General features: G+C 46.0%; 1 protein-coding gene across 1 annotated transcript; it reads right to left on the bottom strand.

The window, feature by feature from the left end:
- Positions 1-941: 941 nt before the first annotated feature.
- On the bottom strand, positions 942-27,066 carry LOC147029249 (uncharacterized). The gene is made up of 4 exons (XM_085880164.1): positions 25,216-27,066; positions 22,395-22,483; positions 21,592-21,819; positions 942-1,652 (listed from the first exon to the last, which is right to left on the bottom strand). The coding sequence occupies exons 1-4, from the start codon at positions 25,256-25,258 to the stop codon at positions 1,512-1,514; spliced, it is 501 nt and encodes a 166-aa protein (XP_085736290.1). The 5' UTR covers positions 25,259-27,066; the 3' UTR covers positions 942-1,511.

Genomic DNA, 27,066 nt, shown 5'->3' with positions numbered 1-27,066 from the left:
GGAGGGGGTCAGATTCATCACACACCTGGGGGAGGGGGTCAGATTCATCACACACCTGGGGGAGGGGGTCAGATTCATCACACACCTGGGGGAGGTCAGATTCATCACACACTTGGGGGAGGGGGTCAGATTCATCACACACCTGGGGGAGGTCAGATTCATCACCCACTTGGGGGAGGGGTGGTCAGATTCATCACACACTTGGGGGAGGGGGGTCAGATTCATCACCCACTTGGAGGGGGTCAGATTCATCACACACCTGGGGGAGGTCAGATTCATCACCCATTGGGGGGTGGTCAGATTCATCACCCACTTGGGGAGGGGGGGGGTCAGATTCATCACACACTTGGAGGAGGGGGGTCAGATTCATCACCCACTTGGGGAGGGGTGGTCAGATTCATCACACACTTGGAGGGGGGTCAGATTCATCACACACCTGGGGGAGGTCAGATTAATCACCCATTGGGGGGGGTCAGATTCATCACACACTTGGAGGAGGGGGGGTCAGATTCATCACCCACTTGGGGGAGGGGTGGTCAGATTCATCACACACTTGGAGGGGGGGGTCAGATTCATCACACACCTGGGGGGAGGTCAGATTCATCACCCATTGGGGGGGGTCAGATTCATCACCCACTTGGGGGAGGGGGGGTCAGATTCATCACCCACTTGGGGGGGGTTCGATTCATCACCCACTTTCATTTTCCTTTAATATTTTGTGGCGTATGTTATGCAATGTCACCCATATTTCATATTGTGCATGTTTTTTTTAAATCCACAAATACTTTTTTTTGCAGACAGGTGGATATTGAAAGGACGTTTCATTGGGTGTATAAAAATACTGGTCTCTGAAAATTCTGAGGGGTGGGGGAGGATTTGGGGATGTGTCCCATTGTCCATTAGAAAATGAATGTGAACACATACGCACAGAGGCTGATGAATGCATCATTGTTGTGTCTGGCTTTATTAGGATATTTCTTGTCATATCATGATATTTCACCCCTAAAGTCAAACAAACTACAGTAACTTACCCCGCAACTTTAATGATAAAAATAAACACAAACATACATATCAGACAATTTAAATGAATCAAACAATCGTGGACGAGTACTGTAAAATAAATGTAAATATCAAATGCTTTTTAAAACTACGGGACGTTGTGAAGTTTGTTTGCTCTCACCTCCATATTCCTTTATCTCATTCTGTTTTACTTGATCTATAATTACCTCCATTTTTTTTTTCTTCCCACTCATTTATTACTTCATCCACTGCTCAAACCAAACAAGAAAAAGATGACAATGAAGCTAAAGGAAGCATTCTCCCTGAATGTTCCTGGATGTTACACAATTCACACAGTTTGTGCTTCGTGAACAACCGACCATTTAATTATCATGAAGGCAAAACTGGTGTCTTTATTATCAGATTCGAATGGTAAATAAATATATGGACACCACTACAGGTGAATGGTTTCCAGGACAAATTACTGTCGATCAATGTCTCTTTGCATGCAACTACAATGTCTCCACGATTCTCTTCCCAAAGTTTTCCAGTTCATTGACAAGTTGTGAAACTTGATTCCAATGACAAAAATCAAAGGTGCATTTCTCTGGATCCGCATCATTTTCAGTCATACTGTCAGGTATATCACCCATCTGCAATTGCATAAATGCGCATCAAGTTACAATTTTTATTCAACAACACCTGCAATAAATAATTCTGATGCAATTCCACAAACAATGCTTCCACACAGTTCACATCAATAATAATCAATACCTATACTTACAACTGTTATAGAAATAAATTCGAAGGGCACTCGGTGGAGCGCATTACCTCCGCCACGTAATGCCCGATCCATGAGAACATATCTCGTCCAATACATGTTTGAAATATCATGCTATACAGTACTATATCGTTTTTAGCCCTGTCTCTCAACGGTGAAGAATCACTTTAGAAATCAAATAATTATTGTATCCAGATCCGCATTCGGATCTTCACAAAAATTGGTGACCCGACCGGTCCACCAAGTTTCATCTGGATCTGTCCACAACTTTTTGAGATATCGTGCTATATATCGTTTTTGGCCCTTTCTCTCAATGGTGAAGAATCACTTAAAATATTCGAAAATTCGGATCCGGATCTTCACCAAAATCTAATCAGTTCGTCGGTGTCACACAACGAGCCTGTCCACAAAACTTCGTCCGGATCCGTCCACAACTTTTTGAGATAGCCTGTACACAAACAGACAAACAGACAGAAAGTGGTGAAAACATAACCTCCTTCACCTTCGGTGGCGGAGGTAAAAATACAAAGTAGAACACACTCAATAAAGGTTGTGTTTCTGTGAGTGTCAATACATTGCCCCAAAGGGAGTGCGCTAACCTCTACCGTCATGTGGCCGTAGTGCGAGTCAAGAAAATCCTGGACTAATTCAAATTACATCTTTTTTCTTTGCAAGTTCGAACTTGAACTCGTCCGAGATATTCACAATATGAATCTCTTTGCTACATATGGAGATTCTAACCGCCCTCATTGTCCGGTTATTGTGCGGACAAACAGACACATCCCCACAGGCTGGAAAATTGCAATATGGCTGCCTTGGGCCGTGGCGCAAGTCAACATTCAGCATTTTTGTTTCGATTGCGAGACTTCAAAAATCTTGAGACCATCTTTTTGGTGACATCAACCGCCAAGTTCCACGGAAGAGAGAGTAAAATATATATTGAACGGAAATGGAAGACATTAAAATTTATATTTTGTTGAAATTTCTCCAAGAACAAAGAACTGATGGAAAGGAAATGTGCAAACAGTTGTTGTTGAAAATCTGGAAAAAAAATTGTAAAAATCCAAAAATGATAAGGAAGAAGTGGAATGATATTACAACCATTTCATTTCTCTGAAAACAGGAGTAAACGAGAACGGCATTCGGTGGAGTGCATATCTCAGTCAGGATGAACAGTTTGCATATTGTTTCCCTCTCTCCAACAGGTCGGATCTGCATCTACACCTGAATCAAAATCGAATCTGCTTGTCTTTCCACCTTCCCAACTCATCCATATAGTTTTGTCATAACTCGTCCACAACTATTTGAGATATCATGCTGTACGTATAATTGTTTTTGGCCCCATCTCTCGATGGTGAAAATCACTTTTTAAAAAAATTAATAAGTTCTCGTATCCAGATCCGGATCTTCAACAAAATAGAATCAATTCTTCCGTCAAGTTTCATCCGAATCCTTGCAGAACTTTTTGAGATATCATGTTCACAAACAGACAGACAGATAGGGGTGAAAACAGAACCTCGGCCCACCTTTGGTGGGGCAGGTTATGATTTGAGTGCATGTTGTTCTTAAACAGAACGAAGAATTCAAAATAAAAAGGAGGAAAAAAAGAAAATTGTTCATCTTGTTGAACAAGTAAAAAGTGATCTTGAGGAAACTTTTCAATTGTAAAGTTATTTACAAAGAAGAAAATGCAGAAAATCCAAATCAAATTAGACTTTATAGATGTTACAACAGGCAATAAAAGGAGGTTTTAAATATATATTTTAAAAAATTAAATGCAGTCTTATAGCAATTAAACAATGTGTTGCCTGGACCTGGACCCTGGACTGTACCTTTTATAGCAAGACCTGCACCCTGGACTTCATTTGACAACACTGAAAAGACTTGTGCTGTTCAAGTTTGTATGGAATATGGCTCGCAGTGGCTCTTCTGGTCAAATTCCCAGCCAAATCCGGCATCACAACATTTCAGCAAAATCTAGAGCTGGCAGGATGGGCTGGAGGTACGCATGCTCGCTCCAAGCTGTCTAGCCTGGGTTTGAATCCTGGCCCAGCTATAAACTGCCATCCTGGTGTTTCACAGACAGGTTGATTAATCAAAGTGTGTGCCGTCCCTCGGATGGACGTTAAACTGGACGTCCCGTCTGGTGGCATTAGTTGGTGGACACTAAAGATTTCATGGTGTCTTTCGTGAAGAGTAAGCAACCTGTCACTCGCACCATGAACAAATTACAATTTCTCGCCCTGACCAGCAGAGGGCATTGCATCAGTGGTGAAGCTGCACCCTCAGCCAATAATGCCACCCAGTAGCCTTGTGTGACATGACAAAGAAGAAGAGGTAGGAGGAGGAGGAATAAAATCAGAACATAGCAATTAATTATTTGTGTCTTCCCAGCTTCAGCAGATACAGCCATCATAAACCGTCAGAATAAAGTGTTTGAGCACTCTCAATGCACTTAAAGAGCAAAAAGCTATTGGGAGATGGTATTGTTCCAATAAAAAAAAAAAATCTGGCTTCTTTGTATTCCCATTACCCATTTCTTATCCTAATACACACGCACATATCAAAATGTATGGAGCATGACGAGCACTCCCCCGATCTCCATGGGCGGACATACGTCCTGTGGATACGCACACTAAAGCGTCACCTCTGACCTGGGAGAATCAGCCCAGCCACTCATGTCAAAAGACAGAGATTATATCTCTGCCCCATCGAAGGTGCCTTCTGGTTTCTTGGATTGCATTTGTGGGAACAATAGTCTGAGTGGAAGACAGGCTTTTGTTCTTTGTGGATTATGCAGTTTTACCAGGTGAGACATATTCTGCGGCTGATGCCCAACATTAGAGGCAGGAGTTATTATTGGAATATATATGTATGTATATATATATATATATATATATATATATATATATATATATATATATATATGTATATATATATATATATATATATATATATATATATATATATATATATATATATATATATTGTTATGGTTGTGGGGATAGCCAGAGAAATTTCAGAGGAAAGTAAGGATTGCATCGAGTTGCTTGGTCTGTGGACGTGTAGGAGACGTTAAGTGTTACTTGTCAACACGCGGGGGGGGGGGGGGGGTTCGTGCTGTGTCAATTACGTATGGATTAAGGCAAATTTCCCCCAGTGTGTAATTGCCTCCCCCTCCCCCCCCATGACCTTTTCCGACGTTTTTGTATTTATAAGCTAGCAATAAAATGACGCTCTTGTAACAACAATAATACCGATGCCGCATGTCCAAGCAGGCAAGAAGCCCCGCCTTCCTGGCTTCTTACCAGCAAATCACGCCCCCAAGGTTTATGATTGGTAAGTGTGGAGGGAGGGGGGTGCTTGATCGAAGAGCAGACAGTTGTGAGAGGACAGAGCTGGTGGAGGACATGATCGATGAAGGGGATCTCGTTTTTGCTCTCCTCTCGGCACGACGAAATGGCTGCGCGATTCTTGAGTTCGTGCTGGTGAATTTGCAGCGTGCTGGGCAAGACGCTTGCCATTCCTGTTTGGCTGAGTCGCGAAGTTGTACACTTATGAGTAAGAGAGGAAGAGGAGTGCACCTCTCAGCGAACTCGTCAGTATCCTATTGTGTGTTCAAGGAGGATGAGGGGTGATCGTTGTGAGCAGACCACATGTAAGAAAGGAACACTCAATATTGTTACGGCTGTGGAAAGTCGCAGACCACCATAAAGGACCTTAGATCAGTTATGACGATAAGTATATGTGTAGTTAGATTTCCCCACCGTTGTTTTGAGGGTATTTTCGTGTTCACCGGGCTGCGATCCTTTGAGATAGCCGTTTTTCTTTTCTCTGTCGTTATTTTGGACCAATCATCCACCAACAACCAAATCGCCACCACCAACAACGCCCCCAAACAACTACACCAAACCACCACCACCACCTTTGGCCGCTTCACCTCCACAACCCCACCCCGCAAACATCGCCTCACCCCCACTCTCAAACGATGCCCGCCAACAACCAAATCGCCACCGCCAACACCCTTCCCAAACCACCACAGCAAACTCCCACCACCTTCGCCTTTCTACCGAACGTCGTGCCATGGGTTGTGAATGGGTTCCTTTCGCCTCGAAAAGCGGATCAAGAATGATTCATGCCCACTTTTCATCCATCCAATGGCTGAGCATCAGGTGGTGTAGCCCCGCCCCCTCTGTGATCCAAAAATTTGCATATGCGCTCCTCCCCCGGCCTATATAAACGCGAGCACAACGCAGCTCGCGGCAGTCAAGTGGCAGTCTGGAGAGTCGGGAGACGGGGCAGTCAAGTCGAGTGCAGTGTCGGCAGTCAAGTCGGGTCTGGAGAGTGGCAGTCTGGAGGGGTCGGAGAACCGGACGGAGCTCGAAGAGGCAGACGGCGGCAGTGTCGGTGCGGCAGTGTCGGTGGGGCAGAGTCGGGAGATGGAGCTCGAAGCAGACGGGAAAGGCAGACGGGGCCGATCGACGGAGAGAGCTCACCGGCCACGCCAGGGGCACGAAGCCAGGCGCAGCTACGCTGACATTGCAGCTTGCCCGCCATCGTGCCATGAGGGGGCGGGTAAAACCCTTCGGTCTCGTGGACCTGGCCGCTCATCCAGGTTCCACGCACCTTTGGTCCACGAACCTGTCTGCCACCCTTGCCTTTGAGGGTGGCTTTTCCTTTGCTTTTGTGTAAATGCATATGGTGGTGCCGTCTTATAAGTAAAATTGTCTAAGTGTGCGTGTGGAATAAAGACACTTTATTCAGTTGTAATTCTTCATTTGCTTGCTTGACTGTACATATGTGCCTGAATTACTGTATGGCTGTAAAATACGTGCTTGTCTGAGTGTGCAATAAATGTGCTTGTTGAACTGTTCCCCGTTTCGTTGCGTCCTTTCCCTTGTTTGAAAGTTCCATCTTGCATCACGGAAGGAATTGGCAGGAGGGGTGTAAGCACCTGGTAAATAATCACGTCCGTCGGGGCCGGCGATAACACCGCTCGGTTATCACTGAGTCACAGAATGGACCGCTTAAGCGGTTCGTGTCCTAGGCCAGCCAGCGGCGAGGTACGATCGCCCGGTTAACTACCACACAGGTACTTCGGTAGGTCGAGTTTGGCGAACAACCCTATCCTGCGCGGGTGGCCGATTGGCACGATTGTGGTGTGGTCGAAAGACCCACCCGTGACTAGCTCCTGGCGGTAGTTCCAAGGAGGGTCACGACTGAATTGTCCGTTCCGGTGGGCGACGCGGTCGCGATTTGAGTTACGTGGCCGATCACACGCCGGGCGGACCTGAATTCGCAACACTGGTATACAGGAGTGTGGGATTCAAATCCACCTCGGTCTCCAACTAAATTCACGGGGATCGGACCAGGGGTGTGCGAAGCAACCCCCCCCCCCGCCCCCCGTTCCCCCCAAATTACGTGCAAAGCTAAATTAACTAAATTAATTTCCGAGAAATAAGATGGAGTTTCAAGGCGAGCGGGTGCCGGGGGTAGAAATGAATATGTGTAGTAATGTAGAATCCATAGTCCGGGACGGTACTTGTTGTAATTTTAATCCGTGGGGGAGCTCACCCTCATATTCTGAGCACGAACTTTGCCGGCAAACGGAGTCGCAAGATGGCGGCGCGGCCCCACTTCAGCGCGACACGAGGCGTGAGCGGGCCGCTATTTGTAGCGCAACGAACGGCACGACACGAGGCGAGCGCTCCCAACAACCGTTTCAAACCACGTGGGCGTGGCAGGCGGACATTGTCGGGCTTCAGAAACAATTAAAGGAAGAATGGACAACCGAGCTCGAGAAAGAAAAATGGAAGCACGATTTGGAATTAAAACAACTAAAGGAAAAAATATTGGAAAAGTCAAGACAGTTCGAAGAACTAAAGGGAAAAGTGAGGAAAATGGAGTGGAGTATCCATAAGTGGGAACAAGGGACGAGCGAGCTTAGCGAGAGAATGGAGGAGGAGCGAATTGGTAATTCCCGGGATAGAGAGAACTTGGAAGAGGAATGGAAAACGAAGCTGGAGGAGGAAAAACGGGAATGCGATGGGGAATTGGAACAACTGAAGGAAGAGGCAGAAGAAGGCAATCGGAAAAGAAAGAGCCGAGAAGGGACGATAGAAAGAAAAGAGAAACGCCTGAAAGGCCTAGAGAGATAAGGTAATGAAATGGAAGAAATGTGGAAGGAAGCATGCAAAGAAGGTGAGGAGGCCAGTGAGGAAAAATGGGAAAAAATTTAGTTGAGGGGATTACAAAACGAACTGAGAGTGTTAAAAGAGGAAAGGAAGAGGACGGAGAATGAAACGTTAAGGAACCACACTGTGCAGATCGAACAGCTGGAAGCCAAGGCCAGATGAAAGAATGAGATGCGAGAAAGAGTAATGAAACAAGAACGAATGAGACAGGAGAAGGAAATCGGCCAATTGAAGGAAATAACGAGATTGCAGAATGAGGAACAAGAAAGACAGTGGAATAGAAAACTGAAAGAGTATGAATTTGAAACTGAACGACAAAAGGAAAAAAATAGGTTGGAATACGAGGTGAAAGTGAAGGAGCAAGGAATTAAGCAGGAAGGAGAAATCAGTCAACTGAAGGAGACGAGATTGGAGAGGGAAGAACGAGAGGAACAATGGCAGAGAAAACAAAAAGAACTTGAAAAAGAGATCAACCAATTGAAGGAAACTATGAGGTTGGAGAATGAGGGACAGGGGGTGAAAGAAATTAAAAAAGAAAGACAAGAACAATTAAAAAAGAAAGCAAGGTTGAAGTACGCAGAAATAATGAAAGAACAACGAACGAAACAGGAAAAAGAACTAAGCCAATTGAAAGAAACGATGAGATTGGAGGCTGAAAAGCATGACGAACAGTGGGAGAGAAAACAAAAACAATACGAGTTTGAAATTAACCAGCTCGAGGGGAGAGCAAAATTTGAGTCCACGGAGATCGAAAAACTCCGGAAAGAGAACGAACAACTCAAAAAGTTTGGAGAAGAAGAACGACTCAAACGGGAAGGAAAATGGAACCAGGAAGAAACAGAAATAAGGAACAAGGAGACAAAATGTATAGAGACGCGGGAGATAGAAAAAATAGAGAGACGGCACGATAAAGACGGGGTTAAGGACGAGCACACACACACACATTGAGGTGGAGGAGGACCATGAGGGGGAGCTGGTGGAATGTTTTGTGACCCGGTGCGAGCAGCTGGATAGCCTCTTTCGGGAACGGAGGGAGACACTATTCTCCCTTGAAGCGAGTCACAATCAGGTGGGTTCGGTCGTGCCAAGCGAGTTCGAGGGGGCGAGTGCTGTGGACAGGTGCACACAGAGCTTGGGGGGTATGGAGGCCCTGGGAGCCCTAGAGGTGACGCGAATCCCCAGCGTGGTTATCCCGGTGTGTGTGGTGAAAGGTGTGAGTGCGCCCCCGTGTGTGAGTGGTGTGGTCACGAGTGTGCCGGGGTGCGTGCTTCCCAGCACTCTGGGTGTGAGTGGAAGCCCATGTATGAGTGACATACAGCGCGTGAGTGTCACCGCGTATGTGAGTGGTATGGTGCGCGTGAGTGAAGCACGGTGTTAGAAAGGGACAGTGTGTGTGAGGTCGCTGTGTGTAAGGGAGATGACGGTGAGCATGCGGGAACGTGCAGCCACGTCTCCCGGTGTGAGTGTAATGGCGCGGTGTGTGAGTCTCGTGACACACAGGAGTGTGTGTGTGGAATGGAGCTTGAGAGCGAGAGTGCGACGGCGACAGATAGACAAAGGCCACGTAGCGGCCGTAGTGCATTGGGAACCGCGCCGGGTTTACCCAGCAGCGAGCGCGAGGTTCGTGCCGTGCAACGCACGAGGCTGCCACGTGCGCGGCTGCGGGAGTGAAACCCGGTCCGGAAACGCCAGCGGTGGGTGTTGCCGATCCCGCGGACGGACAAAAGGTAGGCAGGATTTTGGATTTGGACCGGATGGGTTCTCCACGCGAGCGTGTGTGAAGCTCCGACGGGCAGAGCACATGTGTTCGTGTGGAGAACCCCTCGAAAGCGGGGTTTGCTTTGTAATGCGCAGGGTGACGTCATGGCTGCACGTATGGTTGGAATCCGGCAGGAAGGTGAATCCCTGCCGGATGGTGCCGTCCAGGAGGGACAAAGTACAAGGTGCGCGAACAGCTGCCATGACGTCACGGGCAAGGAGCGCAGGTTGCGAGTTGTCGCGCTGGTGCTGCGCATTAAAAAAAAAAGCAAGCCTCGCTTCGGGTGAACAGGATTCGCTGGGCAAGGGGTGGAAGACCCCCTTGGCCAGGGCACAGGAAACGAGCTCGTGGGAAGGGTTAGCATAGGTAGACAGGCTTCATGGGGCAGGGGTAAGTCCTCATGGGGCACGTGGAATGGATTAGAGAGAGGGATTGTAGTCAGATTTAGGTGGGGAAATGATTTTTAGAGATTTGAGGACAGTGACAGACTGTGAGTGTGTAGAGGGGATGTAGCTTAGCTACGTAGAGTTAAAAGGAACGTGCTACTAGTTTAAGGGACGACGTGGGAGCACGAGGTCATTAGGGGGATTTAGTGAGCAGAATGGAAGAGTTCAGCGGTGTGAGTTGGGAATTGAAATGGAAAATGTACATGTTGAGTGAGTGAGAGGCCAGCGGGCTGAGTGTATGGAGCGAATGTGGTATGCGTGGTGCGATGAGTGATTGGGGGGAGGAGTGATTCCCGCCCAAGGGACCCCGGGCCAGTGTAATGTGAGTTAGGGGGTTAGTCAAATTGACAAAATGGAGGTCGTTTTGCTGTTGATGGGGAAGTAGGCTCGATACCCATTTGGAAGGGTGCAGGAGCCCTGTTGACGGGCTAGGAGTGTGGCTGCGAAAGGTGGGTATCGCTGAGTGGGTACCCCAGGCACCGGGCTAGTCGGCCGCGGTAGGCCAAGGGCCCATGGGGGGCCAGGATAGTGTAGTGGGCACAGGTGACCCGCTGATGCGGGGCCCGGGGCGCCATAGGCCGTGTGGGCAGTGCGTGGGCATGGGTGACCCTCGGAAAGGGGCCTGGGGCACCAGCCTGCCATGTGAGCATTGAGGGGGAGTTGCCAGGGAGGGCACTCCCCAGTGTTTAGGGAGCTGGTAGGCTCGGAGGCAGTGTAGTGTCTGGGGGTGCCATTGTTAGAGAATCGGCAGAGGGTAGTGCCTGCAAGGGAGCCACGCGTCCCAGCCATGAAACCGTGTGAGGGCACGGGCAGAAAACTCGAGGGCATGGGCTGGAATTTGCGAGGACACCAACACAGGCGACGGGAATCTTGGTTGTTAGAACTGATAGTTTAAGCGAGAGGCGCTTGTTGAAAGCCCCAGGGTAGTTTCAGGTTAATAATTGTTGGGGTAGATAGCAAGTGTACCCATCCGCACCATCCATTCCTTCGCTCGTTGTGGGCCGCTGGACCCACTCTGGGTTGAGATCGCTGAAAACTGAGGAGGCCCTCCTTGGGCTTGAGTTGGGCCTCGACACAGGATGCTCGCTCTCCCTTATTCCCCTCCAGGAAGGGAACGTAGGGGTTGGGAGTAGGCTAGGACAGGATAGGTTAGCTGAACAAGGACGATAAAGGGGGTTAGGGGACGAGTTATAGTCGAAGGGAAGTAAAAATAAAAATAAAATCAAAAAAATAAGTTGGGACTAAATTGGTTTTGACAAATTAAGGTAGGGGGTGTGAACGGAGACAGGCAAAGGCGATAGGTTGGGAGGGAGACGGTTAGGTATGTCCGAGCCCACCTTCTGAGTGGCCAACACCACCGCACTCCCTCCACCAATACAGGCAAAGGCTGGCCAACTTCATCGGCTGGCTGTGTTTGCTGCAAGGCCTGTGCCAGCTGGATCGTCTGCTGGTGTTTTTGCTGCAAGGCCTGTGCCGGCCGGATCGTCTGCTGGTGTTTTCTGGTGTTTTGCTTCAAGGCCTGTGCCGGACGATCATCTGCCGGCTGGTTGCTACAGCGGCCTTGTCATGCCATGCCTTGCCTGTTCACCTTTGCCATGCCATGCCTACTGCCCACATTCATTTTGCCCCGTTCTGTTCTGCATTTCCCCGCCCCTTGTTCATTACCATGTGCGCCAGGATCACCGCGCAAATTTGCAGGGACTGCCCTGATGGCAGCTGCAACACGGGACTGCACCAGCGGCCCGTGCATCGTTCATGGCGTGTGCTGCTTGAGCCAGCACGGAGACTGCGTTGCGCAGCTCATGCGCCGTTGTGTTCACTGCGTCCATTTTAAAAGGGGGGAGGTCCTGGACTGCATGTGAGCAGCAGGCCACGTTCCCTGTCACCTGCATTGCATGAGCCAGAGACTGAGTGCGAGCAGCCTGGCTCCCTGCTCACTTTTTCTCTTTGCAGAGTCCATCGATCCTGGGCCATGGTTTAGTGTAAAAATTATAAGGTTAAGGGTAAGTTGTGTATTATATATGAGTGCGCCCCCGGCATGTATGTCATAGCGCCGGCATTTTATTTAAGTCGTCTGTATGAGTGGGTTTGTTTAGTTAGTTACTCAGCCCGTAGGTTATTTATTTTGGGGACACGAATACACTGAATGTCGCACTCAGGGATCCGAAGGTAAAACGTACTGGGGAGAACTACACATGATGGCACATGAAAATTCGGCGACTCGGGACGAGTCTGTAAAAAGGGGACGGGGTAGTGTTACGGCTGTGGAAAGTCGCAGACCACCATAAAGGACCTTAGATCAGTTATGACGATAAGTATATGTGTGGTTAGATTTCCCCACCGTTGTTTAGAGGGATTTTCGTGTTCACAGGGCTGCGATCCTTTGAGATAGCCGTTTTTCTTTTCTCTGTCGTTATTTTGGACCAATCATCCCCCAACAACCAAATCGCCACCACCAACAACGCCCCCAAACAACTACACCAAACCACCACCACCTTCGGCCCCTTCACCTCCACAACCCCACCCCGCAAACATCGCCTCACCCCCACTCTCAAACGACCCCCACCAACAACCAAATCGCCACCACCAACACCCTTCCCAAACCACCACAGCAAACTCCCACCACCTTCGCCTTTCTACCGAACGTCGTGCCATGGGTTGTGAATGGGTTCCTTTCGCCTCGAAAAGCGGATCAAGAATGATTCACGCCCACTTTTCATCCATCCAATGGCTGAGCATCAAGTGGTGTCGCCCCGCCTCCGAACCCGCTGTGATCCACAAATTTGCATATGCGCTCCTCCTCCGGCCTATATAAGCGCGAGCACAACGCAGCTCACGGCAGTCAAGTGGCAGTCTGGAGAGGCGGGAGACGGGGCAGTCAAGTCGATTGCAGTGTCGGCAGTCAAGTCGGGTCTGGAGAGTGGCAGTCTGGAGGGGTCGGAGAACCGGACGGAGCTCGATGAGGCAGACGGCGGCAGTGTCGGTGCGGCAGTGTCGGTGGGGCAGAGTGGGGAGACGGAGCTCGAAGCAGACGGGAAAGGCAGACGGGGGCCGATCGACGGAGAGAGCTCACCGGCCACGCCAGGGGCACGAAGCCAGGCGCAGCTACGCTGACATCACAGCTTGCCCGCCATCGTGCCACGAGGGCGCGGGTAAGACCCTTCGGTCTCGTGGACCTGGCCACTCATCCAGGTTCCACGTACATTTGGTCCACGGACCTGTCTGCCACCCTTGTCTTGGATGATGGCTTTTCTTTGCTTTTGTGTAAATGCATGTGGTGGCGCCGTCTTATAAGTAGAATTGTCTAAGTGTGCGCGTGAAATAAAGACACTTTATTCGGTTGTAACTCTGCCTTTGCTTGCTTTCACTGTGTACGTGCATGATTTACTGTATGGCTGTAAATATGTGCCTTGTCTGTGTGTGAAATAAATGTGCTTGTTGAACTGTTCCCCGTTTCATTGCGTCCTTTCCCTTGTTTGAAAGTTCCATCTTGCATCATGGAAGGAATTGGTAGGAGGGGTGTAAGCACCTGGTAAATAATCACGTCCGTCAGGGCCGGCGATAACAACGCTCGGTTATCACTGAAGCACGGAACGGACCGCTTAAGTGGTTCGTGTCCTATGCCGGCCAGCGGCGAGGTACGATCGCCCGGTTAACTACTCGCGCAGGTACTTAGGTAGGTCGACTTTGGCGAACAACCCTATCCTGCATGGTGGCCGATTGGCACGATTGTGGTGTGGTCGAAAGACCCACCCGTGACTAGCTCCTGGCGGTAGTTCCAAGGAGGGTCATGACTGAATTGTCCGTTCATGTGGGCGACGCGGTCGCGATTTGAGTTACGTGGCCGATCGCACGCCGGGCGGAGCAGAATTCGTAACAATATGTTCATTCATGAGAAGTAGCTGCACGACGGTTGGTGATCCCTGGGATTGAATACCGCCTCACAAATTACCTCACGTACGTTTTCCCGCCCAGAGAGCGGGGCGGTACCATTTTTGGCGCATCTTCCCACGCAGGATGATGCGGTGTGATCGGCAAGTTCCATCTGTGGACAAAGCTAAGTGCCAGAATCAGGGAGGATTTTCTTTTACTTAATTTTGCCCTTGTCTGCATTAGAGTCCGTGTGTAGAGGCACCTCAACTTTAGACTTAAATTTACCTCACGTTTTGTTACATTTTGAGTTATTACCATTGTAAGTATTTTATCTCTGTTCATTAAATCCCTGTGTTTATTTTGGGTTGCTTGTGTTGTCTATTTGTCGTGGGTTTGATATAAATCCCTTGTGCTGTGCTTCCGTCTGCTCCGTCCGTGCCACCCTTTCCTTCCCATCCGCACCATAATCTCCAAGGATCATGTGTTCGCCTCTCAGGAAAACCGCTCGGCGCTCCAGCCCGGTCGGTGTTAACTTCCCGTGCACGACAATTGGGCTGCAGGGATTAATCTAACCGCCACGGCGCAACAATAAATATCCATACTAGTAAAAGGCAATGTGTGTGTGTGTGTGTGTCCATAAGTCCAAAACTATAAAACCGAGCATCCTGAAACTTTGCATGCATACTAAGAAAACTCCAAGGAAGTGCGAGAGTGAAAATTGGATGTTTGGGTTTTTTAAAACACCCTTTTTGAAGATAATTAACGGCATTATTTAATTATATCCTTCATCAGATGATCCTCAGTCACCAGACTCTCTGGGGTCTTAAGGCATATCCTGGGTTACCTTGCAGGGGTCTGAAGCCACCATGTTTTTTTGGCCAGCTCAACCCCACCTTGACTTGGAACAGGCCGCAACGATTTCTGAATGATAAAGTTGTTTTTTCACTTTCCTCACTCATATCCAATGCACGTTCATCATGGCTATGAATCGTTGTATACATCACTTTTGTAAGTACTATAGTTTTCAAATTAGGAGCTTGGAGCGATTTCATGCATTATATGATTCGATTTGCCACGGTTGACTCTCACAGACTAATTAAAGTATATCATCGAAATATTGTTTCGGTTTTTAGGATCGGATATCATCTGGACGAAATAAGTGTCGAAATCTATTGTGAAATCTGATAAGTTAAAGAAAGAACGAGTCTTATAACTAAGCCGAAATTCCTATTTACTTGAAGCGAGCATGGCGATGTTTCCTCATCCTCTATATATGCACAAGAAAATATGAAATTTCCAAAACATTAAACTTATCTTTTTCTACTGTTTGTAGAATTATGTGGAGTGAACAACAAAAATTCAGAACGTAACAAAATTAACTGAAGCATCTGTATAAATGCAACGTTGTTTTTCACTGAAAGCTGCTCAAGGTTTCTGGGTTGTATACAGAAAGCACTGTGGTTGTTCATCACATTCACTCCAACCTACCAATTCCCGAAAAATTTCCAATATCGACCAAGTGTGTGTGTGTGTGTGTGCGTGCGTGCGTGTGTGCGTGTTTCCTTTATAATTCCAAATCCATGAAACCTCGCAGCCTGAAACTTTTCACGCATATCAAGGGAACTCCAAAGGAGTGCATGAGTGAAAACTGGATGTTTGGGTTTATTAAAACACACCTTTTGAAAATAATCAATGGCCTTATCTAATTATATCCTTCATCAGGCGATCCTTGGCCACTTTGCTCTGTGGGGTCTTAAGGGGTTTCCTGGGTTACCCTGCCGGGGTCTGAAGCCGCCATGTTTTTTGGTTTGCTCAACCACGACTCGACTTGGAACAGGCCGCAATGATTTCTTTATGATTAAGTCTTTTTTTCCACTTTCCTCACTCCTTCTATCGAATGCCTGTTCCTCATCACTATGAATCGCTGGGTACATTGCAATGCTTATGAACTCCCGGAAATGCCAGCGTTCGTGGCTTTATTTATTCCCCCCTCCCCGATGTGATAACCTCGAGGATCTCTTCAACAAAGCTGAATTACAAAATTTAAGCTCCAGATTTGAACTCAGCAGCAGTTCCGACGCCAACAAAAGTGTTCATTTGTCCAATTCGGACATTGCTTTTGCATTTCCATGTGCAAAGTTTTATCGACGAAATTGCTAATCTATATGCCTATTTACTTAAAGCGAGCAAGGCTTCGGTCCATCCTTCTCCAATATATATACAAGAAAATGTGAAATTGCTAAAGCATTAAACTTAACTTTTTCTACTGTTTGGAGAATTATATTGAGTGAACAAAACATTTAGGAATTTGCCAAAATTAACTTGTTTCATTGAGCTGGTTTAATTGATTGCAACGGAAATAACGTAATTCAGTGCAATGAAAATAACTAACCAGCAGTATCAACACGAAGGTGGCCTTGCCTGGGTTCTCTTTGGGGAATCTCGGGAGTTCAGAAGGCAAAATAAATTAAATTAAAGAACGAATTAAAATAATGAATAATATAACAGGAGGATTATGGCGAGTAAAGCAACGGATTCGGGTGAGTGAAGCAACTTTGAAAATTTTCCAATCAATTTTTTTTCTGTCAGAAATGCATTTCCCCTTTAATACATCTTAAACATCGGGGCAATACCAGGATTTAATACATCTCCACGATGGCGGAGTATGGGGTACTCACCCAGGATAGCGGAGCATGGGCCACTCGCGAAGGATGGTGGAGCACGGGCCACTCACCCAGGATGGTGGAGCACAGGCCACTCAACGAGGATGGCAGAGCATGGGCCACTTGCACAGGAAGGTGGAGCAGAGGCCACTCGCCAAGGATGGCAGAGCATGGGCCACTCACACAGGATGGCGGAGCACCGGCCACTCGCCAAGGTTGGCAGGGCATGGTGGAGCACGGGCCACTTGCACAGGATGGCAGAGCAGAGGCCACTCGCCAAGGATGGCAGAGCATGGGCCACTCACACTGGACGGCGGAGCACGGGCCACTCGTCCATTACGATGGAGCATGTGTCACTCGTCCATGATAGTGGAGCACGGGCCACTTGCACAGGATGGCGGAGCAGAGGCCACTCGCCAAGGATGGTAGAGCATGGGCCACTCACACTGGATGGCAGAGCACAGGCCACTCACCCATTATAGCGGCACATGGGCCGCTCGCCCATCATAGTGGAGCATGGGCCACTCACCCACGATGACGGAGCACGGGCCACTCGCCCAGGATGGTGGAGCACAGGCCACTCACCTAGGGTGTATGGGCACTGGCCACTCACCACGTGTGGAGGGGCATGGGCCACTCACCCAGGTTAGAGGAGCACAGGCCACTCACCCAGGATGGTGGAGCACGGGCCACTCGCCTAGTATGGCAGAGCATGGGCCACTTAGACAGGATGGCGGAGCATGGGCTGCTCATCAAGGGTGGCAAGGCATGGTGGAGAACGGGCACTCACCCAGGATGGCTTTGCACAGGCCACTTGCCTAGGATGGCAGAGCACGGGCCACTCACTAAGGGTAGCAAGGCACGTCCCATTGGCCCAGGGTGGCGGGGCACGGGCTACTTACTCAGTGTGGAGGGGTACGGGCCACTCGCCCAGGGTGGAGGGGCACGGGCCACTAGCCATGGGTGGAGGGGCATGAGTCACTCGCCACGGATGGAGGGGCATTGGCTACTCGCCACGGGTGGAGGGACACGGGCCACTCACCCAGGTTGGAGGAGCACGGGCCACTCACCCAAGTTGAAGGAGCACGGGCCACTCGCCAAGGACTGCGGAGCACATACCACTCACCAAGGGGGGCAGGGCATGGCCCACTGGCCCAGGGTGGTCGGGCATGGGCCACTTGTGCAGGTTGGAGGGGCACGGGCCACTTGCCCAGGGTGGAGTGGCATGGGCCACTTGCGTAGGATGGTGGAGTACGGGCCACTCGCCAAGAGTGGCAGGGCACGGACCACTGGCCCAGAGTGGTGGGACATGAGCCACTCGTCCAGGGTGGGGGGGCATGGGCCACTCACCCAGGATGACAGGGCACGGGGGCAAGGGCCACTCGCTCAGGGTGGCGGAGCAAGGGCCACTCATGCAGTATGGCAGAGCATGGGCCACTCGCCCGGGATGGCGGAGCATTGCCCACTCGCCCAGGATTGCGGAGCATCAGCCACTCGCCCAGGATGGTGGAGCATGGGCCACTTAGACAGGATGGCGGAGCACGGGCTGCTCGTCCACGATGACGGAGCACGGGTCACTCGCCCACGACGAAGGAGCACGGGTCACTCGCCCACGATGACAGAGCACAGGCCACTCGCCCCTGATGATGGAGCATGGGCCAAAAACTGTTCGAGCACCAGCAAGCAGGATGGCGGGTAAATTGGTTGTGTAGTACCACATTGGAGAGGTGTTAATGGTAAATAAGAGAAATGTGTTTTGAAAGTGCTGGATCAGTTTGAGGTGCTTCCCCTTCACACCATTTTTGATGTCTGCTGCTTCTGGATATAAATGGAGGAGGGTAATTAGCTTTTGTGAGGACCCATTGCATCCAAAATCTTTAGTGTAGGGTTGGGCACACTGCCCATCGGGATACTCCACCAACGAGCCAGGTAAGGCCACGACACCTCATCATTTAAAATCACTGCACATGCCTTGATCTCCTCCTGGTAGATAGCTGGTTCGTATTGAGATGAGAAGGCCCAGGAGGGATAGATTAAGAAATGGGCAGGAGCTAGAGTAGGAAAGACGGATTAGTGGGGCAGGTAGGTTTTAGGATAGGTCTGGGTCGAAGCCAGCCATCTTACCTGCTGCCACCTTTTGCTCTTGCCATGACCAACGACATCTGCCAGCTCATTCCATCTGCTCAACACTTACCTGACTTGCCTTCCAGCGCTACCACTCACCTGTCTCTGCCAGCCATGCCATTGCCATCTATGCCACCTATGTTTATGCCATTTTTGTTGAGTCATAAAGGCCAAAAGACACAGCAGTGTGAAGGCCACATCAGTTCAGTGTCGCTGTCGTGGGCTATGAGAGCCACATAGGCCAAGAAGACCCACTCGTCACGAGGCCATATAGGCCCTACACAAATTTTTACTGGGCCATAAAGGTGAACAGAAAACTTCAGTTGTGGAGACTCCCCACTTCACCCCTTCCTGAATAGAATGGACCTCAAATACATTTTCGCATCACGTCTCTCCCAATGGTGACTGCTGCTCCTCGAGACCATCTGTTTAACAGAAATGTTGCTCTCACAATTTGTTCCTAACCACTCTGTCTCTCTTCTTGGATATTCTCTTTTCTACATGGATGGGCTGTTCCACCCCAACAGTGGTGTCACTATCTATGTCAAGAACTCCATCCTACTCAAGTTTCCCCTCCTAATCCCTTGTAATATTTCTGGCTATGGATTCTTCTCTGCAATCACCCGATGTTCATCTGCATGGTTTACCATTGACCGAGCAATGATGACTGAACATATACCTCTCTTTCTCCTGACATGGATCCATTATTATGAACCATACATCCCAACTCTCTTCTCGATCTGTGTTGATTTCCACTGTCACATTGCCATTCACTGGGAATTACCTGAACAAAAATCCATTAATTTTATCATCTAAATGTTGAGAAAGGAATCCATCCATCCATTGGGCCCATACTCTGTGCAGAGCGTTGGTGCTGCTTAAGCAGTCTCCTTGGCTATTGGGCACAATCCTGGACGGGTCGCCACTCCGACAGAGGATACCAGCATGCTGGCACTCATTTTGCCGACCTCGGAAGGATGACAGGCAGAGTCAACCCCACCTGGTATTAATTCAACAGCCAAGTGGGATTTGAACTCAGGATCCGAGGATCCCAAGCCCACCACCCTCACCATTAAGCCAACACCAGGCATGGAAAGGAATGTTTATTACTAATAACCCTTTGTAAGAGCAAACACCCCCACGCTGGAATTCATCATTTGCTGTCAGCATCATTCATACCCAATGACATGGTGATCGTGTTTGATGATCCATTGTTATGTTCATTGAGTGGTACCTCACTCTTCCTCCAACATAGATTATTTGAATTACTCTAATATATACAGTGCCTATACAAAGTCGACATGCACCCCCTTTCAAATTTTTCACCTTCTGCTGCCTTATAACCCAGAATTAAATTGTATTAAATCAGACTTTTCCCACATTTACTTACACATCCTAACCCACAACTTCCAAGTGAAAAACTAATTCGATAAATTTCAGAAAAGTAATTAAAAATACAAAACTAGAATATCTTGGTTGGATAAGTGTCCACCCCCCTCATCATAGCAATTGTATATTAGCTCAGGTGTAAGCAATCACCTTCAAAATCACACATCAAGTTAATTGGCCTCTACCTGCGTTACATTGTAGTGATTCTGATTATTTCAGAATAAAATCAGCTGTTCCTGTAGGTTTCCTCTGCTGGGTAGTGCATTTCACAGCAAAGACTCAATCATGAAGAGAAGGAGCTTTCAAATAATCTCTGGGATAAAATTATGGAAAGGCACAGATCAGGGGATAGGTTAAAAATATTGAAAAAGGCCTTGAATAGCCCTTGAAGCACAGTCAAAACAATCATTAAGAAGTGGAAGGTGTATGTTACCAGCAAGACCCTGCCTTGATCAGGCCATCCCTCCAAACTCAATGACCAAGCAAGGAGACTGATTAAAGAAGCCACAACAGGCCAATGGCAACTGTGAAAGAGCTGCATGCCTTTATGATAAAGACTGGTCACTGTGTACATGTGAAAACAATATCCCAAGCACTCCATAAGTCTGGCCTATACAGGTGGGTGGCAAGAAGGAAGCCATTACTCAAAAAAGCCCAACTTGGGTCCCGTTTGAAGTCTTCAAAAAAAAAACACTCTGGAGATTCTGAAGCCATGTGGCAAAAAGTTTTGTGGTCTGATGAAACCAAGATTGAACTTTTTGGCCGAAATGCAAAACGTTATCTTTGGCACAAACACAACACGGCACATCACCCAAAGAACACCATCCCGACTGTGAAGAATGATGGTGGCAGCATCATGTTATGGGGATGTTTCTTATCATCAGGGACTGGGGCACTTTGTCAGGATAGAAGGGAAAACGGATGGATAAAAATACAAAAAAATCCGAGAGTAAAACCTGCTGCCCTCTGCAAGAAAGCTGAAATTGGGACGGAAGTTCACCTTTTAGCATGACCACGACCTGAAGCACACAACCAAAGCTACACACGAGTGGCTAAGGAATAAAATATAAATATCTTTGAGTGGCCCAATCAGAGCCCCCACATAAATCAAATCGAAAATCTGTGGCATGACTTGAAGATTGCTGTCCATCAACACTCCCTACACAACTTGACTGAGTTTGAATAAATAATTCAAAAAATAAATAATTCAATATACCTTATTATTTCTGTTCATGTTTTAGCCTTATGGTGGCTGCAATATAATTGTCTGCAGACAGAGACAGACTTGTAGCAAGTCAGACAAACTTTACCAGAACTAACGAACAAAATGGACATGGACAGTTTTGTTCACTCATATCCATACCGCAGCCAGTGCTGTTTGTTCCATCTCTCTGAGAGTCTTATTCACAGAGTGCACAGCTTGAAGAAGTTTCTTGCCATGAGCCAGCCTTTGACTCAATGCTAGCATCTGAAAACGCTGTTGGAAATGTTTTGAATCCTGAGCAATGGAGGGGAGCAGAGTGCGAGGAGAATGGGAGCTTGTGGGACTGTGCGGCGAAGACACATAATTGGGAGCAGGTGTGAACTCCAGCTGCAGATCCAGAAAGAAACGAGGAGATGCAAAAGAGAACAAAGATTACAGATTTTTCTGGGACTTAAACATCAAGAGACTGAAGCACAGAACTTTCTCCTTCAGAAGAAAACATAACAGAAAAACAAAAATCAATGGAGTCTCGGTTTCCTAATACCTTTTATCTGACCCAGTGGCCCATGCCTGCTCTTTGAGACACCTACCGCTCCCCAGCTACACAATTGACTGATGCCCACTGCTTGATTATCTTCCATTTTAAGCCAATCTCCTGGTCTCCATCTTTATTTTCTTTGCTGTCTTTGGAATTATCTCCATACGTCTGTGCAATCCTATGCTGTGCTCCATTCTTCATGATGATGGTTCACCACAATCGACTTCCACTCCCGATCTTACTAAGTGCCAGATGTTTGTTTGTTCTCTACCACTCCCAAGCCAATTTGTTACCCTCTCATTGCAAGCACTGTCATTTCACTTTTTTCCTTGCCATGTTATATCCAATAAAGAATCTTTATACTCAGCTAGGAAGTTAGAATTAAGATTTTCGTGAGCAAGCAACATGTGAATATAATGCTTACAAGGTATTGACGAAGACTTGAAGCTTGAGCACCAAGCCGCCGTGCAAGATGTTTCACCGTCGAACCACTTGCTGGACCATCGGTATCAACTGGAAATATAGTTTGTGTACTAAGAAGGAAGACATACTTAAGAAAGATGCAAATATAAAACAGAAGAAGAGGATACATTGTAGTGATGTTGAAGAGTCAAGGTGGTTCAAGCCACAAAATTAAAAGTAAAGAATCCCAAGAAAATTCCAAGTATGGAAGTTTGTCAAACAACTTGAGGTTTTTGTTTAATGCCTTTCTGAAGAATGTTTATAGTGTTTGGCCATTTTATGAGTTGCATTCCTTAATAGACTTTCAAGTACTCTGTAAAAGTTTTTTTGTTGTTGTTGATTATTAACAAACCTTTTTTTCCTGTAAATAAAACATTAGACATCCTTTTTAATCACACCAAAACGTCCTTTTTATTGACACAAACCATCCTTTTTAATCGCACAAAAACATCCTTTTTAATCACACAAAAACATCATTTTTAATCACACCAAAACGTCCTTTTTAATCACACCAAAACGTCCTTTTTAATGACACAAACCGTCCTTTTTAATGACACAAACCGTCCTTTTTAATCGCACAAAAACATCCTTTTTAATTACACAAACCATCCTTTTAATCACACCAAAACATCCTTTTTAATGAAACAAAAACATCTGTTTTAATCACACAAAAACATCCTTTTTAATTACACAAAACATGTTTTAATCACACGAAAACATCCTTTTTAATCACACCAAAACGTCCTTTTTAATCACACCAAAACGTCCTTTTTAATTACACAAACCGTCCTTTTTAATTGCACAAAAACATCCTTTTTAATTACACAAAACATGTTTTAATCACACAAAAACATCCTTTTTAATCACACCAAAACGTCCTTTTTAATACACAAACCGTCCTTTTTAATTGCACAAAAACATCCTTTTTAATCACACCAAAACGTCCTTTTTAATACACAAACCGTCCTTTTTAATCGCACAAAAAGATCCTTTTTAATTAAACAAAAACATCTGTTTTAATCACACAAAAACATCCTTTTTAATCACACCAAAACGTCCTTTTTAATCACACCAAAACATCCTTTTTAATACCACAAACTGTCCTTTTTAATAACATAAACCGTCCTTTTTAATCACACCAAAACATCCTTTTTAATCACATCAAGACGTCCTTTTTAATCACACCAAAACATCCTTTTTAATCACACCAAAACGTCCTTTTTAATTACACAAACCGTCCTTTTTAATTGCACAAAAACATCCTTTTTAATTACACAAAACATGTTTTAATCACACAAAAACATCCTTTTTAATCACACCAAAACGTCCTTTTTAATACACAAACCGTCCTTTTTAATTGCACAAAAACATCCTTTTTAATCACACCAAAACGTCCTTTTTAATACACAAACCGTCCTTTTTAATCGCACAAAAAGATCCTTTTTAATTAAACAAAAACATCTGTTTTAATCACACAAAAACATCCTTTTTAATCACACCAAAACATCCTTTTTAATACCACAAACTGTCCTTTTTAATAACACAAACCGTCCTTTTTAATCACACCAAAACATCCTTTTTAATCACATCAAGACGTCCTTTTTAATCACACCAAAACATCCTTTTTAATAACACAAACCATCCTTTTTAATCACACCAAAACGTCCTTTTTAATTACACAAACCGTCCTTTTTAATCGCACAAAAACATTCTTTTAACCACACAAACCGTCCTTTTTAATCGCACAAAAACATCCTTTTAATCACACAAACCGTCCTTTTTAATCGCACAAAAACATCCTTTTAATCACACAAAACATCCTTTTCATCACAACAAAAATCCTTTTTAATTAAACAAAACATCCTTTTTATTACAGAAAAACGTCCTTTTTAATCACAGAAAAATATCCTTTTTAATCACACAAAAACTTTACAGTTGAATGTAAATGAGTTTTCTCACCTGAACCCTCAGTATCCATGACGATATGGATGAATATCGTTTTCAATACCTTTCATTAATGCCATCGTGACAAAAGGTGATTCAACCAAAGTTCATGTACCAGTCCAAAAATGGACATGGAATACTCTATATGTCTCCTCTATAATCATCCAGGAAAACTTGGTGTTGGCTTAGTGGTTAGGGTGGCTGGCTTGGGATTCTAGTGTCTTGAGTTCAAGCCCTGTTGGCTGTTGAATTTACACCAGGTGGGCTCAATTCAGCCTATCATCCTTCTGAGGTTGGCAAAACGAGTACCAGTGTACTGGTGGAGGGCATAGCATGAGTGGCACAGCTGTGCTCCAACAAATGATAGCTACCCAGCAGCCAAACTGCAATACTCAAGAACAGAACAGAATGATCCAGGAAATACCTTGATCTCTCTTCCAATTAAATCTTCCCATTTCCAAGAAATCATGTTAAATAAATTGAGCATTTCTTTCTGGAAAGTGTTTTGCTCACTATTTGAGATTAAAAACACCAGAACTATCCTAGTAAGTTAGTTTTAACACACCTTTCGATGATTTTTAAGAAGTATAATTTTTTATTTTACTGTAATTGGGAATGTCATACTCGTTCTAATTATATTGATGAGCGATCATTGCAATGAACTCAACTCTGTCCTTTGATTGAGCATCATTCCAATTCTTAAATCATAAGTGTAGAGTTATCGACCTGAATATGAGTTATAGAATTGACTTGAAAATAAATATAAAAATCACTAATATAGGAATGGAAATAGCAAGGTGAAGAAGAGAGTACAGATATGCAAAAACAAATCAAACTACCTTTGTTGTCTCCATTTTCCGAGGCAAAGCCATTCTTCTCCATTTCTGTATTGGCGTGTGAGGTCTGTCTGTCTCTCTATCTCTGTCTCGCTCTGTACCACTCTCTCCTCTCCCTCTCTCACTCTACCACCCCTCCCCCCCCCTTGTGTTGTTATATAATGTTGCAAGAGGTAGGGAGGGCAGATGGAAATATTGGCATTCATATTTTGAGACGTGCGAGTTCATGGAAAAATTTCAGGAACCTTGCGGTTTTCTTGCAAGCTCGTGATTAGAAAACTAGTTCACTTCGCTGAACTTTACTTGGAAAAACAGTTTTTTCACATAACTGCTGCTACCTAGGTGAAATGCACAGGTGCTGCAACCATGAAATTATTTGATCTGAGATTTCTCTTCATATACTTCATATACGGTCCAGTCCCACCACGTGTTTAAACATTCATTACACAGCATGGAGAAAGAAGGAAAGCTTAAAAATATATAGACGTTTGAAAGAAGAGATTGAATGTGAAAAGTGTGATAATCTCAAAAACAAGAATTGGGAAGTTATAATTGGTGGAGTTTCAGATTAAATAACAAAGAGGGTTGGGATTTGTTGAACATGCAAAGTTAGGAAGTAGGTTTTAAAGGAACATTGAGTTGGAAGCCTGAAAATGTGTACATTCCAGTTTTTAAAGCAACAATAAGTTCTGCAAAATTGATGGAGCAGGATAGAGAGGGTTTATGTGAAAAACAGGAAGAAATGAAAAGTAATGGCTAAATGTGTGCAAATCACAGCAAATTGCTCTGACAGCTCATACATTGCACATGTATCCTGGACAACTTACAACCAGTAGAATGTGGATTATAAGCATATGTGTGAATATAAGCGCATATGAAAAACTAGATGGGCACTCGGAAGAGTACATACTTCCGCTATGCAATCCACGATAACATATTGGACCCATTACATTTTTGAAATATCATGCCATACAGTACTATATAGTTTTTGGCCCATGCTCTCAATGGTGAAGAATCACTTAAAAACAAAAACAAATAATTCTCGTCTCGAGATCTGGATTCGGATCTTCACCAAAATCGAATCAATTTGTCTGTGTCACACACCCAACCTGTCCACCAAGTTTCATTCGAATCAGTCTGCAACTTTTTTGAGATATCGTGCTATGTATCATTTTTCGCCCTATCTCTCAATGGTGAAGAATCACTTGAAAAATTATCGTAGACAGATCCGGATCTTCACCAAAATCCAATCAATTTGTCCTTGTCACACACCCAACGTCCACAAAATTTCGTCCAGATCCGTCCACAACTTTTTGAGATATCCTGCACACAAACAAACAAACAAAAAATGAAATTGCTCGTTGAGCAAGGAATTGCCAGAATAACTTTGTCATATCTCCATGATTTCTGAAAAAACAAAAACCTGGAAATCAATTTGGTTCTTACAAGTCGATAGTGCTACTGTTTAATGAGTTATAGCACTTAGTTTGGTCATGATCATAACTTGGAAGTCAATCAGACTTGAAATGTTGTTTTTTCGCAATTTGAAATGTTTGACCCGATCCCCCTGACATTCGACCCCCGACCGTGAAGAAGGGTGTTGGTGTGACACCCCAATGAGACATATGGTTGGATGCAGAATTGGAAGATGCACATTTTGGATTTGGTTTGAAGTCGATATGACCATTTTAGCGGACGTTATTGCGAAAATAAGAATATCGGTTTTTCGGTGACCTTGACCTTGACCTTTGACCTAGATTCACCAAAAACGACAAGTGTCTAAGTTGGACCATGGTCGACGTTTGTACCCAGTTTGGTCATGATCGCTGAAACGGTGTGGCTGCTGCAGGGTAA

This window comes from Eptatretus burgeri, chromosome 4, assembly GCF_056783735.1.
Source record: "Eptatretus burgeri isolate ZD-2024b chromosome 4, Ebu_testis_v1, whole genome shotgun sequence".
Lineage (NCBI taxonomy): Eukaryota > Metazoa > Chordata > Myxini > Myxiniformes > Myxinidae > Eptatretus > Eptatretus burgeri.
This window is presented reverse-complemented; position numbering and strand designations above follow the sequence as displayed.